The 17,937-nt window shown below is 39.3% G+C and overlaps 1 protein-coding gene across 2 annotated transcripts in view; it reads right to left on the reverse strand.

Annotated features, from left to right (window-relative positions):
• grm2b (glutamate receptor, metabotropic 2b) overlaps window positions 1-14,834 on the reverse strand; it is a 42,443-nt gene extending 27,609 nt beyond the window's left edge. For both annotated transcript variants that reach the window (XM_007254548.4, XM_007254549.4), the window contains exons 1-2: window positions 14,355-14,834; window positions 2,174-2,808 (exon numbers count right to left, since the gene is read on the reverse strand). In XM_007254548.4, the coding sequence (XP_007254610.3) occupies window positions 2,174-2,686 (513 nt within the window). In that variant the 5' untranslated portion in view covers window positions 2,687-2,808; window positions 14,355-14,834. The remainder of the gene's footprint in view (window positions 1-2,173; window positions 2,809-14,354) is intronic.
• Between the last annotated feature and the right edge of the window lie 3,103 nt (window positions 14,835-17,937).

The following is a 17,937-nucleotide window of genomic DNA, read 5'->3' on the forward strand; positions in this document are numbered from 1 at the left end:
GTGGGAGTTTAGGGTGAAAGCACCAATCAAGGATCAACAAATTGGACTATTGGACTAACACTGTAGGATTTTCTTATAAGAAAGCTGTGCAATGATGATTGTTAGCATTGCTAGCATTGGTGATATATTGATATACCAGCAGTATCCCTTTCAAACTCTGTGCCCATACCAACAGACATCATGTATTTTCATTTTTTAATGTTGTGTTGCACCTAACACTAATTGAGTCTAGCTGTTGTCCATCAGAACAGAGCCTAAACCAGCCAATGAACATGTTTACAAGCCAATATAAATAATAGCAGCTTAGCCCCGCCTACTTTACAGAAAAAAAGCACTCCTAAGCCAATGAGGCAAAGTAATAATAGCTTTATGTATAATAATAGCTTTATGTTTTTTTTATCATTACTGTGTAGGAAAGCTTTGTGACATAAAAAGGTCAATATCAAATATAAAAAATTAAAATGTTAAACACAGATTTCCAATATAATGGACATAAAAAAAACATTAAAATGTTTTAGTTAATTGGATTTAACCTGACTTTATATTAGAGTATTAGATTCTACTTTTGTGTGCATTACAGATAGAAAACAGCATTTTTATATTTTCTATCACTTGAATATAACTCTGAAAGGGTTATGCTGCACGTTCAAATGTTTGTGGATACCCCTTCTAATGAATGCACACAGCTAGAACTCTCTGGAGCAGATAAACATTATTATATGGGATGATTTTTCTCTTCTGTATCAGTTGTTTGTCATGTACAAAATTGTAGACACCTGCTTAACAGCCAAACACACTCACATACTTACCTTTTGTGGTAAAAAAAAATCACAGTAATTTAAAGAATTTTAGAAAATCTAAATAAACGGTCACCATAAACAATTCAACATGTCTGCAACTGTTGCTAGCACAACCACATTCTCATCAAATAAAAATTATAATTATAATTGCCCCCTCTGCCATGCAGCTTGCCAAATGCAGGCATGATAGGACATAAAAAATATGATTTATTCGTAGTCTGAACTCTTATAAATATTAAAAGTTTTTTAGGGTCAAAAGGCACTAATAATTCTAAAGATGACCCTACTACTACATTTACCTATATTATCCCTTTTTGTTTTCATTTGCTCCCTAAGACATGGATTTTCATATTTCTTACCTTAGGGGAACATTATGCAGTTAAATCACACAAGAATCGTACTAAAGCAGTGGGTCCCAAAAAAGTTGGCTGACTTTTTTTCTCAACAAATACAGTATATAACGGATCCCCTAAGGTAACATCATGAAAAAAAAAAGAGATCCTAAGGTGTGGCCATGACTTATTAAGGCATAGGAATGAGATCCTAATGTGTGGGATCATGATAATTAAAGCATGTAAATGAGAATATTCAAGATAATTAAGGCATGTAAATGAGAATATTTAAGTCGTGGCCACTACTTATTAAGACGTGTAAATTAGATAATTGAGTTGTAGCCAGAGTATAATAAAGCTTGCTTTTCAGTAAATTAACGCCCATGAAGAAAACCGAATATTACATCAAAGCTCCTTCAATCCAAGGATAATCTTTAGTAAGAAAGTGGAGAGTGAACTGGTTTCTTTTTATTTTCATCTTGGAATGTATTATGGTGATATTTTGGAGTCTCTCGCAGTAAGACATACTTATAATTCTTAATACACTTAATTCTAATACTAAAAGCTGATTGGCTCAGACACAGACAGGACACAGACTTGTTTACCTATCTTATGCAGTCATATTGTGAAAAAACTCTGAGAGTTGCTGGCATTGATAGCTGGCTTGTGGTCACACCTTAATAGCTATGATTCAATTAATTCTATCTCATGCCTTTATAAGTTGTGGCCACGCCTTAATTATCTTGTTATTACGCCTTAATTACCTTGTCCCCACGCATTAGGATCTCGCACCAATGCCTTCATTATTTTGTTCCTACGCATTAGGTTTTTGTTCCCACGCCTTAATAAGTTATAGCCATGCCTTAGGATCTCATTTCCACACCTTAATTAGTTGTGGCCTCACATTATTGTCATCTCAGGGGCTCCATAGTATATCATGCTATAGAGGGTTAACAAAAGTTACCCAGGTGAGATGCTGATGTCTTATTAAAATACAGGGTGTCAGTTGACCAATCTTAAGCCAGCCCAATCCCACTCTACCTGTATGGAAACATCACTATACGAGCCTCCGATCACTCCGGATATAGCCAGTGGTGCCTCGTCTGGAACGGGGTTGGAGCCGTCAGGGCAGATGAAGCCAGGCTGGTGCACTTTGGTAAGCGACGCCCGGACGAACTCCAGTGACTGCTCCAGTGCGTACGTGTCCTTGGAGCAGGTGTCCAGGATGTGCGCCCCCAGCCTGAAGCCTGGTAAGATGCGGTTATCTTGGTTGATCTCATCCAGGGCCAGCAGCATGGCCTCCAGACGCTGGATCCCGCGCTGCTCGTTGATCTTACCGCAGTCCTGCGTCCCCTCGCCTTTCTCGTGCACGGGGAACAAGCCACCTATCACCAGGTCGCCGTCCATCACAATCTCACGCTTGGTGCCGGGCAGCGCAGGGAGGTACCTGGGACTGGTCTGGGCCTGGGGGAGCATTAGCAGCAGAAAGGCCACGAGGGGGAGCCATGGACAAGGGATGCTCTGCTGGGGAATCCCTACTGGAAGCCCAGCCATGGTGGGGCTCAGGAAATGGTCGGATTGCCCTCTATAGAAACTGTAGATTTAGATGAGTTGGGTTTGATGGACTTTTGAGGAGTTATTTGAATGTTGTTGCATCTTGTTAGGCTGTTGAGGACCTGTTGAGAAAGAAGAAATAAAGAGAAAACAGTCAACTCAACCAGATTCAGTTCAGCTTAACTTAATTCAGCTCATCTAGGCTCAGTTAAACTCAGCCTAACTGCAGTCGTTTCCATTCATTCCAACTTCCATTCATTCCAACTCAAATCAACTTAGTTTAACTGTTCAACTGCTCAGCTGAGGTCAGCTAAACTCAGTTTAGCCCAGCTCCACTTAACTCAGTTCAGTTCAAAACAACTCACCTAAACTCAGTTAAATCCTGATTGCTGTAACTCATCTCTTTTTCACACAGCTCAAGCCATTTAAATTTGCTTAGTTTAACTGTTCAGTTAGTCAGCTGAGGTCAGGTAAACTCAGTTTAGCCCAGTTCAACTCAAAACAACTCATCTAGACTCAGATAAATACTTATAGATCTAACTCATCTCTATTTTAAACAACTCAAATCAGCTTAGTTTAACTGTTTAATTACTCAGCTGAGGTCAGCTAAACTTAGTTTAGCCCAGTTCAGCAGAAAACAACTCACTTAGACTTAGTTAAATCCAAATTGATCTAACTCATCTCTATTTCTCACAACTCAAATCAGCTTAGTTTAACTGTCCAATTACTCAGCTGAGGTCAACTAAACTCAGTTCATCCCATTTTAGCTAAAAAAAAAAACCTCACCTAGAATAGTTAAATCATTGATCAATCTAACTCATCTCTATTTCACAGAGCTTAGCTTAGCTTAACTCAACTCATATAATGCATAGCAACAGTTACTCAGCTCAAGTCAACTAAACTCAGTTCAACTTAACTCATCTAAAGTTAAATTAGTTTTTTTAGTTCAACTCATCCCAGCTTTACTCATCTCAGTTTAGATAAACTGATCAACTCAATGTAGATCAGCTCAACTCAAATCAACAGAAGTCAACTCAGTTCAACTTAACTCATGCACCTCATATAGTGAAATAAACTCAGATCAGATCAGATCAGTACAACACAACTTAACTCAGTTTAGCAAGTAAATCCAGTTAAATGCAGTTCAACTAGTTAGTTAATTCAACTCATTTCAACTCCACTTAATTTGGTTCAACTCAACTCAGTGCGACTTGGCTCAGGTCAGTTCAACTCAACTCAGTTATATACAGATTAATACTGATAATCTTTCTCCAAACAGGATCTGAATAATTTGAGCAGCTGCATTTCAGCACCATTTAAATCTCTTTGATTAAAACCTGACTGAGCTAATGACCAGCCTTCAGAGCAGACGGGCTTAATATACAGAATCAAAACGAGAGCATGTCTAGCCATTTAGAGGGATTGAACTCTGTGTTATGAAGGGTGGGCTGGTTTTATTGGCTCATTAATTTCGTTTGATTAATAAGAGCTGGTGCCTGCAAAATATCAGCAAAGTTCCTAAAGCTCATGAAGGAGGATGGAGTTTATAAGTGAATATAAGAAAAAGAACTAATATATACTACAATATTGGAATGTTTCTGAATTTTAGAGTTAATGTTTTAAGTACAGTGTGTTTTAATCTGTCAGTTGTTTTTTTTTTTCTAATTTTCTCCCAATTCAACTAGGCCAATTGTCCCACCCATTCAGCTGCTACTCAGCTGTATGTCCCCACCTCACTGGTGATGCCACAACACAAGGAGGATGAAGACTAGCACACGCCTCCTCAGATACATGTGAAGTCAGACTCCACCTCTTTTTGAACTGCTGCTGATGCAGCATTGTTGCAGAACATCAAAGCGCTCTCGGAGGAAAACGCATTGACTCGGTTCTGATACATCAGCTCACAGATGCCATGTACTGATTGACATCTCCCTAAGAGTGATGAGGGGAAAGAGCGCCATCTACCAATCCAGAGAGAGCAAGGCCAATTGTGCTCCCTCAGGGTTTGGGCAGCTGAATGCAAGCTGCATGACCGGGATTTAAACCAGCAAACTCCTGATCATATTGGCAGTGAGTTAGACCACTTAGCCCCTATTTAACTTTTTAAATGTTTTGGTAAGGTCCCTGCAACGTCACAGGGACTCAACTCCAACTCAACTCAACTCAACTCAGTCTAGCCCAACATAACACAACATAAGTCAGCTCAACTCAGCTCAACTTAACTCAACTCAACTCAGCTCAACGCAACACAACGCAACGCAACGCAACGCAACTCACCTTAACTCCAACTTACCTCAGCTCCAACTTACCTCAACTCAACACAATGTGATCAGTACAACTCAGTACAGTTTTCTGCATGCTTGGTGTAGCTACTTATCACCTCTAGATAACCTGATCTCTAAATCCCCAAAAATGACCAGCCTGACCATCTTTAGCTGGCCACCTTTTACTTAGATTAGACAACTTTGCATATCTTGGTTGGATTTTCTCAGTCAGGGTAATGAGGCTTTTAGTTAACAGCTGTGCTGAACTCCAACTCCTCTCAACTCAACACGATTTCAACACAAACTCAATACAAAGGTTTTCTGCGATTTGCATGCTTGGTGTAGCTATACATTATCACTAGATCACCTGATCTTTAAATCCTCAAAACTTACAGACTGTTGCTTGAACCAGCCTGGCCATCTTTATCTGTCCAGGCTATTTTTTCCCCAGCAGGGCAGTCATTACATGTGACTTCAGTTGAGCATCACTTATCAAATGCAAATGTACACCATGTACAAACACTTGTGGCGCGTTTAAAACCATGTTCGGCAAATGTTACATGCATATTGAATGGACCACATCCTGCGATGAAACCTCAAGGCACCAGAAGAGAATTCACTAATTCGGGGCACTTTTAGAAATGTCAACCGTAATTTATTATTCATATATACTATTTGCATTCCACGCGGACCCCCGTTCCTCCCCTGCAAACTCCCACTGATAATCTAATGAAGCTACATTTCTCACGTTTTTATTAGGGTGTTCCTCCTCCACCCCTGTTACCATGGAAACTAGCGAACGAGAAGTTGGGGGAACGAGCGGTCCTGATAAAGGTAAGAAGTATATAGCAATTAATTTCAATCTTTCATCTTGCCAGAACAAGCAGGGCTCGTTGGAATAAAGAGTTAATTTGAAATTGAATGAAATACACACTTCGGCTGAGTTCGCCGTGCTCGATAAACGTAGTTTTAACAAAGTTCTGAGGAAACTGCCTGAAGAAAAACTTAACACACTAATAAAACACAGACAGACTGACAACAGAGATTTAGCGTACAAGCTGAGGAATAAGCATGAGGTGAATTATTAATGTTGCCAGTCCACTGATGATGTTTTGCTAAGCTGCTGACAGATGCTAAGGGCTAGGGGTTAAGGGCCCAGAGGCAAATGGCAGGAGTAAGATGCTAACAGCTGCTTCTGATCGGCATCCAAGTTTTCTGACCACTGGGATGTAGCACCCTGTCACTTTTCTAAATCTAAAAAGCGGTGGCAGTTGACCTAACCATGCTCCCATACTTTTTTTTCCCAACCAGCAAAATCTAATGTAATCTAGTGAGGATAAGTTCTGACTTAGCATCATGTGGTAGAGCTAGCACTTATTTACATGTTACTTTAACGCTGCAGAATTCACATAGTGCTGTAACAGTGCTAGATAACATTTCTGGAGAGCATTCAGTACCCAAATAAATGTTTGGACATATCTTAATTTAATGGTTTTTCATTATTAGAAAATAATACTACAGTCATTCAAACTATAAAGACAAACATACAGAATTATGTAGGAAACAGAAAAAAGTGTTAAATAAGCCAGAATATATTTTAGATTCTTCAAGGATTAGACAGTTTTGCACATCTTGGCTGGATTTTCTTAGTCAACTTTTTGCGGTAGAGTCACCTGGAATTCAGACTTTCAGTTAACAGCTGTGCTGAACTTCAAGATTTAACTACTTGAATGTTCTAAAAAAAATACTTGAAGGTTCAAGAACTTTGAAAGTATCCTGAAGTGGAGTCGCAAAGAGCATTAAAAATGTTATGATGGAAGTGGCTCTCATCAGGACCAACCCAGGAAAGGAAGACCGAGAGTTACATCTGTTGCACAGGAAAAGCTCATCATAGTTACCAGCCTCAGAAATCTTGTAATTTAAAATTTGTAATTGAGTGGCGAATTATGTTCACAGACAGTAGTGATTTCTCAAAGTGTTCCTCAAAGAATCAGTACAGCTTGTTTTTTAACACAGTGCCACCTGAGGGCCAGAAGATCACCAGCATCCAATACATGGTAGGATATTCAAATGTTTAGATTTTTTTTTTTTACATGTTGGTGAACCTCATATTTGTTTCTGAGAGCCCTGCTATGAGGAAATTACTAAAATTCAGTCATACAGCCAAGATTATTTCATTTAAGTGAAGTCAATTTCTCAACATATACAAAATATGAGTTTAAACTTGCATTTCAGTTATAAACTGTATTAAACAGTATCAGGACAGCAACGCTAAAATATTTTGTAACATTACAGAAAATATTGCATTTTCAATACACTTAATATTGGGGAGTTTTAATGTTTCAGTAATCATTGTATTCTTTTCCTTTTTTATATTATTTTCCAGAGTAATTACAAGAAAAATACTACAAAAAAATTATTGAGGAAACCTGAGGACAGATAATTACACTCATACCGTATAGCAGAGCCAGTTATAGCCAGTTATCTACAGTTATGAAAGACAGCATCCACAGATATCTGTCTGAGCCTCAACATGTTTGGCCCAAAGCTCAGAAGACGACCAGCAGGGGCCACTGACCAGGGCCGCACGAAACATTTAATTGACATTAAAATCGAATCATGGATTTCCTTCTCTCGGCAGAGCAGATGGGACCAGCGGGGCTCTCGGCCTCCTCAACAAGGGTGAAGTCTCGAGTTAATGGCCGTTTCCATGCCAAGGTAATATACCAGGATCTGGACAGGACAGACATTGTTAGGAGCGAAGAAAAACAATCATTTCCCCCGTCCAGATCCAGCTCTAATGAGCAATACAGCCATAATTCTGAGCTCAAAAAGCCAAAATGCTCCAGTAATGAAGGAAAAAGTGATAGAAAGTGATTTAAACTCGGCTTTTGCTCATTTATGATGTAAACGAAATCTGCAGTTTCAACCACTCGGCTCCGTTCCAATTCAAGTGTCACGTTGTTTTGGCAACATGATGCAAACAGCAGCAGATCACCAGAAAGCCAGAACAACTTTTCAGCTGGGAGTAAAATAATTTGATGCGTTGGAAAAAAATGTGCGTGGTCTAACAATGAAAAGTGTAGTGTAATAAAATGTAATACAACTAGCTGTATAGAAAAGGTCCAGCATATCCATTAAAATAGCAATATGGCATACTGGGGACCAAATATCTAAAGTCCAAAAGGTGAGAACTCTACAGAACTGAGAAGTCTCTACTGTAATTGGTCACAGCCATTGCCAGTAGGTGTCTAAAATCAGGCATACAACCAACACTGACAGTAGAAATGGGTCAAAATGAAGACTTTTGCTTTTGAATCAAGTCAGTTCCCAAATGTTTTGCTCTGCTAGAGCTGCCCTTATGCAGCAATTATGGCCTCTACTCCACAGCAGAGCCAATAGTTATTAAGGTTGCACAGTTGCACTGTTCTGTGCAGGTGTTGATCCATTAGCCCAGTAGCAATGTCTTCTTCCAGGACCAGTTGCTCATCAGTCATCAGATATGGCCAGTCTACTAATTGTGGAACTCAACTTTTAAGTTCTTCCACCAGTCTTGTTCAACATCACTACTGCAGTGTTGGTACACTGACTACCAGCCTCATCCAACATTGCTACTGAAGCTTTAGCATTGTGGCTACCAAGCTCATGCCACATCGAGACCAGCATCGTCCAACATTGCCACCATTGGATTGGAACTTTGTCTACCAGCCATGTTCAGCATTGCTACTGCAACATGTCAGCTACAGGTCTCATTCCACGTTGCTACCAGCACATTTTTATGCTACAGCACCTTTTTTCAAAATTATTTTCAAAATTATTTATTTTATATTTTGGACCCAACATTCCCATTATTTAAAATTCCATTGACGATTCCATGCATCCAATATTACACCAGCAAAACTAGCCTTGCCATTTTTTGCTAATTATTTTTTTGTGTGCATGTCTCCACTATTTTTGTTTGGGTGGAAATAATGTCATTAAGCCCTAGCAAGTTCTTGACACCTACACATATTTTTTAGACACAAAGAACCAACAGCAGTTGTTTTACTACATCAGGATATGTGTCAGTGTGTATTAATATTTAAGGTTAACACCTAAGGTACCTGAATGGTTTTCTACTTGGCACTTTATGCTCTCAAACTGTGGGTTTGCATTGTTTAGGTTCTTTGTAGTTGCTCTTAGAAGCTTCAATTTTATAATACTGGCACTGACAGTTGTCTAGGGCAGCTCTAGCACAGCAAAACCTTCAGTAAATGCAAAGGTTGCCAATGTTGGTTTTATGCCTGTTTAAATTTAAAAGGGTCTGTTCTACTGAAAATTTGCTATATCAGGTAGTCTTCTTGTATTTACCATACAAATAATTACCAATGGTTCCTTTAAAAAAGCATTTTAATTGTTATTTGAAGGAATACTCCAGTATTTGACCAAGCACAGGAAATAAAATTAGGAAATTGGCCATATGATACAGATGCAGACTTTTAAAGAATATATTGAAAACTCTGAAAGAACCACTGAAATGTCCTTTCATCCATTAAATATGAATATTCATTGGATATATCTTCAATGCGCATACAGGAAGCATTAAAATGAGTTCTCAGCATCCAGAACATGTAGATATCTTATTGTAAAGCAAAATCCACTTCCAATTTCTACCATTTCTACGATCATCTCTACACAATAACCCAGAATAAATGCATGAGTGCTTTCGTTGGTGTATGAAATAAACCAGGACTGCCTTGAGACAAATTGCATCCCTCTGAAATTAGCACTATTTTCTCCTAATTTTCTGTCACTTTACCAACTGATAATTATAATTAATGGGTCGGTTTGCATTGGGGTTTTTCGAGGGTGTAATTTGATTGTGGGAGAGAACTGCGCTGGTGTCATCCATATCCAAGACCCCCAGGCAGCACTGGCCACAGAATTCAATAGTCAAACCAACGATGGGTCTAAGTAGCGGTGGGGAAGCCGGATAATGACACAGATGATGCAGTCATGGGTGAACTGAAGCACTTGATCTCGGCAGGATCTTTTCCTTGGCAGGGAAGGAAGATTTCTGAGAGCTTGTGTAAAAGACGACATGCTTCAACTTTTGTAGTTTGTGCCATGCATAATTAGTCTGGAGTGAGCCAGCATCAACTTAGCATCAGAAAACATGGGAACTGGAAAATATACTCGATGACCAAAAACCAATAATGCACCAAGAAGGACTTTAGAAAATGTATATTTGTAAAGCCAGTCCTGGGAAACCACTGCTGTGTGTGGGTGAGCATTATCCTGCTGAATAATGGCAACGTGTTGAGAAACATTTTTCTGAAACTGTTCCACAATTTTTAGTCACCTGTTTTTGCAAATTTTTGAAATTCTTCCCATTTTTGCTTCACCACCTGCCCATTGGCGTCTATTACTGAATGTATTTTGCATCTTTTAGAAAAACTTGGAACATGGAAGCATGTTGAAATTCTTATCAACTGCAATTAGCTATATACATGGGTTGGAAAATGAAACCGAAACACCTGGTTTTAGACCACGATAATTTATTGTGCCGACAGACAGTTCTGGTGGAAACAGGAGAGTTGAGGTGCACATTGAATTCTGTCGTGATTTGTTCAGCCGTGGTTTTATGTTTTTTGGATACAATCTGGGTTAGCACCCGAACATCCCTTTTAGACAGCTTCCTCTTACAGTGTCCACAGTTAATCCTGTTGGATGTGGTTGGTCCTTCTTGGAGGTATGCTGACATTACCCTGGATACCGTGGCTCTTGATGCATCAGAAAGACTAGCTGTCTTGGTCACAGATGCGATAATATAGAACGCTAAAATACTCCTTCATAAAACAGTTCTTAATTTTTCCATTGGCAGCTCTTTTGGACGTATCGCAACCTAGCCAGAGTCTAGGGCTTCCGGGACTTCCATTCAAACCTTTTCAGGTTATGAATTAGGGATGGGACAAAATATTGATATTGCGATATATCATATATTTTTTGTTTGCAATACATTGTTAATATGTGACGTCAATTATCTATATTTTTATTGAAACATAGGCGCTCTCATCTTCCTAAGACTCTCCCCCAACTTGAACTTGTAATACAGTTACTGCTTCATTACTCCACATGGTGGCGGTATAATGAAATGAACAGGGTTCATTAGAGGAATATTGGTTGTTAAATTCTGTGAAACTTACACCAATAAATCCATAATTCCTGTGATTTGCTTATTTAGAAGTATTTTATCCTCTTCAGTAACACAGAAGTGGTTAAGTATCCTAGTAAATTGTCTATTGTCTTGCAATACAGCTGTAGAAAAAAAATAGATCATTTAAAAATGATGAGTTTCTTTGATTTTATCAAATTGAAACCCTCTGGAGTATAATCAAGAGGAAGATGATAAAGCTAGATGATCACAAGCCATCAAACCACCAAGCTGAACTGCTTGAATTTTTGCACCAGGAGTAAAGGCATAAAGTTATCCAAAAGCAGTGTGTAAGACTGATGGAGTGAGAACATGCCAAAATGCATAACAACTGTCATTAAAAAACAGGGTTATTCCACTGAATATTGATTTCTGAACTTTCTTAAAACTTTATGAATATGAACTTTTTTTGCAGTCTGCAATCTCTGCATCTTTTTGTTATTTTACCCACTTCTCATTTTCTCATTTTCCTCAGACTTAAACCTATAAAAAGCAAAATCAGAGAAACTGATTCAGAATTGTTCTTATTTTATTTATTTTTTTCTTAATTCTTATTTTTTTCCCAGCGCTGTATATCGAGAATCACAGAATCATAGTATTAAGTATTCTTGTCGATTGGAAACAAGCATAAAAACAAAGCTTCTAGACCTATTGCAACCTAGTCTAGAGTCTAGAGCTTCCAGGTCTTTCATTCTGACGCTATGAGCAATGCTGGGGGGATTTGAACGGGGGTCTTGGTTGACTCTGCTTCAGCTTCTCATGGCTGATAGGCTGTAGGTAAAGAGGTTCTTGGCTTGTTCTACTGAAGGAGGCACTTGAAACTGAGAGGTTTCTCATAGAAAAAAAAGAAAAAGCCCCCCCTTAAGCCTTAATCTATTCATGTCTGGCTGTGCGAAAAGAGGCTGAATGTGGCATTCACAGTGTTTTTTGTTATGAGCAACTCTAGAGGTGAAGTGTTATTCATGCTCAGAAGAATCAGCTGAAGAGTGTTTGTGTTAAATGAGTGGCAGCAAGACCGAAATGAATGAAGCCACACTGCTGTCAAAACAAGGCGCCGGATCTCTTTGGGGCGAGCGGTAAAGATGCATTATTATAGCATGAGAGGCATGAGAGCCATGAATAAAACACACACACCGAGCATCTTGAAAGGGATCGCATGTGGGCGGGCAGCTATACATACACTGTTATGTAAAATAAGTGTGATGCTTGGCAGAGGTGTGTGTGTGTGAGAGAGAAAAAGAGAGAGAGAGAGAGAGAGAGAGAGAGAGAGAGAGAGAGAGTGTGTGTGTGTGTGACGACTTCCTGCATGCGCTTGGTTCTCTCTAATTAAAGCAGTGAAAGTGGTGGATGCAACCTAATGAAATCTACTGAAAATTTGCCAGCTGGCTAAACCACATGAAAAGTGGAGATAATTAAAAATAAAAAAGTCCTATAAATAGAGCGACATACAAGCGAAGATTCATTAACTGGCTGTTTTACCTTTAACTTTACCCGCACAGTCTGAGTGAGGTGTGAGGGAATGTAAGTTATGTAAGCGATGTGTAAATAAGAGATCTTACAGGTTTATTAGTAATGAATCACAGGCTATAAACAGGCTATAAACATGTTATATATCATGTGTAACAAACAGCTCTAAAAAAATTATAGACCATAGACCACTTCAGTTTCTGAATCAGTTTTTCTGATTTACAGTACAATTAACATTCTGGTTTTATTATATGTTTATTATTATATGGCTGAAATAACAAAAAAGACTCAAAGCTTTCAGTTTTAAGAGTTCATATATTAATATTTGGTGGAATAACCCTGGTTTTAATCACAGTTTTCATGCATCTTGGCATCATGTTCTCCTCCACCAGTCTTTCATACTGCTTTTGCATAACTTTATGCTACTCACTCCTGGTGCAAAATTTAAAGCAGTTCAGCTTGGTTTGATGCCTTAAGATCATACATCTTCCTCTTAGTTATATTCCAAAGGTTTCTCATTTAGTAAAATCAAAGAAACTCGTCTTTTTTTCCAGAGCTGTATGCAAGGTCAATTGACATTCATTTTAAATCAGGGTTAAAGGTTGAGTTTTAGTAACACATCCCCTATAGAGCAGCATTTAGTAAGGCTTAACAACAGCTACATAACCCTGACATAAACCTGTATAAATATTTATAAAGGCTAAGTCCAATAAGCATCAGTCAAGGGTGGGGTTTGGTAACTGACACTTGTTGGTATATATCTGACATATATCTACATTAGGATAATGCTTATCCCAAAAAGTGTGATGATCATGGACCTACATAAACCTTTATGTGTCCTACGTAAGCATTCATATTTGCTTGCTGTAACGTTATGTTAACATGAGCTTGTTTTAACAAGTGTTACTGAGAATAGACATACATATACATTCAGAACACCTTGTTGTAACAAATATCTCTTTCCAAATAATGTCTCTGACAGACTTACTATATATAGCAATTGTTATAGTGACAATTGACAATTATAAACATTCATGAAGCCATGACTAAACAAAATGTATTATACAGGCATTTAATCCAACTATTGTCAGTGACACAAACAAGAATAATCATTTATTAAGGCTTATTCCAAAAAGCGTAACTAACATAGACCTGAATAACTGACATGGATGTACAGAAAACTTATTCCAACGAGTAGTTTATAACCCTTTCTAGCCTTTATATAAACTGTACTTGGGTAGTTTATAAACCTCCAACAAATGTCAGTTGTTATAATCATTCCTGGAGTGAAGTGACAAAAGTAGCCTGATGCTTAAAATAGCATATAATTTTTTATATATATATTTAATTTTGCAGAGCAAATTTTGTTACTATAATTCTTGTGATAATTAATTGTCGATCATTTTAAAATATAGAATCAGCACTGAGATAAATTTGTTTTTTTAGTAAACAAAGAAAGTGGGATGGGCTCTTTGTATATATCATAAACTTATTTTAAGCCTATGCCACCTGAATGAATGTAAATTGTGCGCGCAACTAATTACACGCGCTTTGCACGTGCATGAGCGTGGACTTAGTTGTCAAATAGTCAGATATGGGTGTATATTTGAATGCAGAAGACTGGTTACCCGGTAACTTATGCACAGCCTGTATTATTGAGTTATTATCATTAAGATTTAAACTTAAATTTAAAGTGCGCGAGGCGTGGTGTTTGTCAGGCGTGTAATGTTTTCAGATCGCTTACCTGTAAAGACTTCCGACAGTCCGGATCATTGGATCAGCAAACTTGTCTTCGCGTGCAACCAGACAGAAACACACATACGCATGCACACGCGCGCCAGTGGAGTTCTCAGTTCTCAGTTCGCACCTGCAGCCGTCCGCGAGCGCAGGTGAGCGCAGGTGCATGGGCGCGAGTTGCTGCTGTCCGCGGTGCTGAACAGCGAAGGCGCCTTCGCACACCTTGGCGAAGCTGTGGCGCACGTGCACGCGCAACTTCGAACGAGAGACGCGCACGAGAGGCGGTCAGGCGGGCGGGTGCGCGAGCGTCACACACACACGCATGCACGCAAACAAAAAACAACCAGCCCTCCAACCAACCCAGGAGCAGTGCTCTCTCTCTCTGCACGCGAGCGGACAGACGTGGTCCTCAGGTAGACGCAAAGCTGTGTGCACGTTCAGCTGCGCGCGCGCTGTGTTTCATATCGTTGGTGGACAAAAATGATCATCCCTCCTCTACACCCAACCTACACCCCCCAACACACACACACACACACCCACCACTATCACCACCACCATCATCATCACTACCACTCCCGGTCACGAAGCTCCTGCTGCTGCTCACATATTCATTCATCCAGCTCTATTGCTGAAGTGTTGAAGTCATCTGTGCTCAAAAGAACTAAATATCTTAATATCCAGTTTACATTACATAATATATAAGTTATTAGTTAATAACATTTAAAAAAGAAAACCATGTGCTGCCCACTGTGTTCAGTGTGAAATAGCCTATAATTCTATAAAGGCTTCCAACTCATTGTCCGTGTCTTAAAGTAGAAATCCAGTGTGAAATGGACTCTGGGTGTAGTAAAACGTGATAACGAGTGTGAACTTTTGTTGAATATCCCACCTCTAAATCTCACTTTTTACACCGATATCCAGCTCAAAGTAACTCCACACCTCACTGGTAGAATGTGGAGAGCCCTGACATTTAAATTGAGGAATTAATAACTTTAAAAGTGTGCAAGAAGCTTATTAAAAACCACAGTTTACATCCCATAGCGCTAGTTTCAGCTCAGAGCGCCGCCATCACTGTACTGATAATGACGAATCTGTGGGTGGACTGAATGGATTTCACAGTGGTCTTTAAGGATTTCTCCAGTTTACATCAGACACCTGTCATACTACAAACACACAGAAAGGAGACTACAGGACACTCCAGACCTTAACGAAACATCTCAACCAAACATGCTAACGTGGCTGTTAGCAACAAATTAGATTGATCTCATTTGCTTAATGCTAGTTGGCAGTTATTCCACATTCATTCCGGTTAGTTTTGGTTTCACATTCTGATAAAAAAAAAATCTGTGGGAGATCTCACCAGCTCTATTTTTACCAGTTTCAGTCCCTTTCAGAATGATGCATTTAAGGGCTCTGTCACTTTTTTTGTTTGCAAATAAATTGTTGCTGGCCACGCCCCATGTTTACGCTGAGCGCTTACAACACGTTAGTGTTTGCTTGTCGTATTAATGCTTAACCGGGATAGAAGCACAAAACTCATTATTTTAAAGTACTTAAATCTCCCTTGTCTGCTGACTTGCCACAGACAGTAGGTACAGATCCTTCCCTCAGACGAAGTCTACTGGAAAATCTCACCAGATCTCACAAGTTCCATTCTTGCCAGTTTCAGTTCCTTTTAGAATGAGCCATTTAAGGGCTCTTTCACTTTTGTGCAAATAAGCTGTTGCTGGCCACAGCTAATGGTTAACTTTTAACGTTTAACTTGTGCTAAATGGCAAAACACGAACAAGCTAGTTCAAGCTTAACAGATGCACAAAACTCATTATTTGAAAGTACTTACATCTCCCTCGTCTGCTGACTTGCCACAGACAGTAGGTACAGATCCCTCCCTCAGACAAAGTCTGCTGGCTAATCCTGCTGTGTACTCCCTGAGGTTCTTACCCAGCAGACCGAAATGGCGTTTCATCAACTGATCTAGTGGGTGGGGCTCTGGTGGGCTCCAGTGGGTGAGGGGAGGTGCCAGGGTGGATCAATGCAGGGTTTCCTTATTGTGACACCAAACAGTTCATAGAAGCATATGATTCCTGACACCAAACTCTTTAAACTGAGTTAGAAAAGCCCTGCAAATAGAATGGAAAGATCTGGAGAAGCCAAACACTGTAAAATAAATCTGTAAAAAAATAGTAAATAATTAAAAAAAATAAAAACTTTGCCTGCTGCTCAACAAAGAGCTGAAATTGTTTAACGTGTGCGTGTTTAACTTGTGCTAAACGACAGAACATGAACAAGCAAGTTCAAGCTTAACAGAGGCACAAAACTCATTATTTGAAAATACTTACATCTCCCTCCTCTGCTGACTTGCCACAGACAATAGGTACAGATCCCTCCTTCAGAAGAAGTCTGCTGGCTAATCCTGCTGTGCACTCTCTGAGGTTCTTAATTGATCTAGGTCAATGCAGGTTTCTTTATTCTGAAATCACAATAAGGGAGCATCCAAACAGCTCAAAGAAGCATATGATTCGTGATGCCAAACTCTTTAAACTGATTTAGAGAAAACAGATGGATGGATTTGAGTTTTTGAGAACTTTTTGAGTGTTCTAAGGGCAGACCCAAGTAGAAATACAAAAGCCTGCAAAAAAGTGAGTTTTGCATAGTATATCCCCTTTAAATGAACTTTTAACTGTAAAGGAAAACACATTAAACGTTTAGTTTCATCACAATGACCCTGATGGCTCTTTGGCCTGTCCAATCAGAAGTGGCTCTCCAGCTTTTGTGAATGGAGAGGGATGATGGGAGGAAATCAGGCGTGGGAATGTGTGAGGATGTGGGAATGTGGAGAGGGATGTGTGTGAGCGAGAGGTGGGGCATAAGGGGGCACAAAGCTTGCTCTGTGTGTAATACACCCCTCCCCTCCTCCTTTTCACTTTTTTATAACCTCCAGCTCATCAGATATTTTGGGTGGAACACACACACACACACACACAAACACACACACTCACACATTGTGTATAATTAGAGTAGTCAAGGCTTGCAGCGAGTTACGTAACCACGTGCACAAAGCAACAAAGCATCTCCTCCTGAAATATATTACAGGACTGTCTATCTGAGCTAACCCTGACTCACTGACCACGCCCACAAGTCAGTACTCGGACAAACTGTACAAAATAATAATCCCACTTAACCTAAAATGAGACACAGCAATTCAGCCCAATTTAGAGTGTACTAGTCATTTTAAATGCGGTTCGTTTGTTCATGCATGTGAAAGATCACTTGTTTGTTGTATAGACTGGATAACAGTGCTAATGTTAGCATTTCTGTTTTCAGTCTGCTTTGTTTCGATTACATAAAACTTTTTGGAATGCACACTCCAGTGCACTATTCCAACAAAACAATGCTCATCCACACACTGCTGCCAAATCAAGAGTTTGATCAGCTGTCTCTAATTGAAAATGTTTTCGATTGCTCATTGAAAGCTTGTACACAGTAATGTTTACAGAGTTTTAGTTCAAATTTACTTCCCCTCTGAGTTAAAACTCAAATCCCCACAGTTCTTCTTTGTTCGGGGATTTTATGTGGATTATGTTGTTTGT

Source organism: Astyanax mexicanus, chromosome 24 (assembly GCF_023375975.1).
Source record: "Astyanax mexicanus isolate ESR-SI-001 chromosome 24, AstMex3_surface, whole genome shotgun sequence".
NCBI classification, from domain to species: domain Eukaryota; kingdom Metazoa; phylum Chordata; class Actinopteri; order Characiformes; family Acestrorhamphidae; genus Astyanax; species Astyanax mexicanus.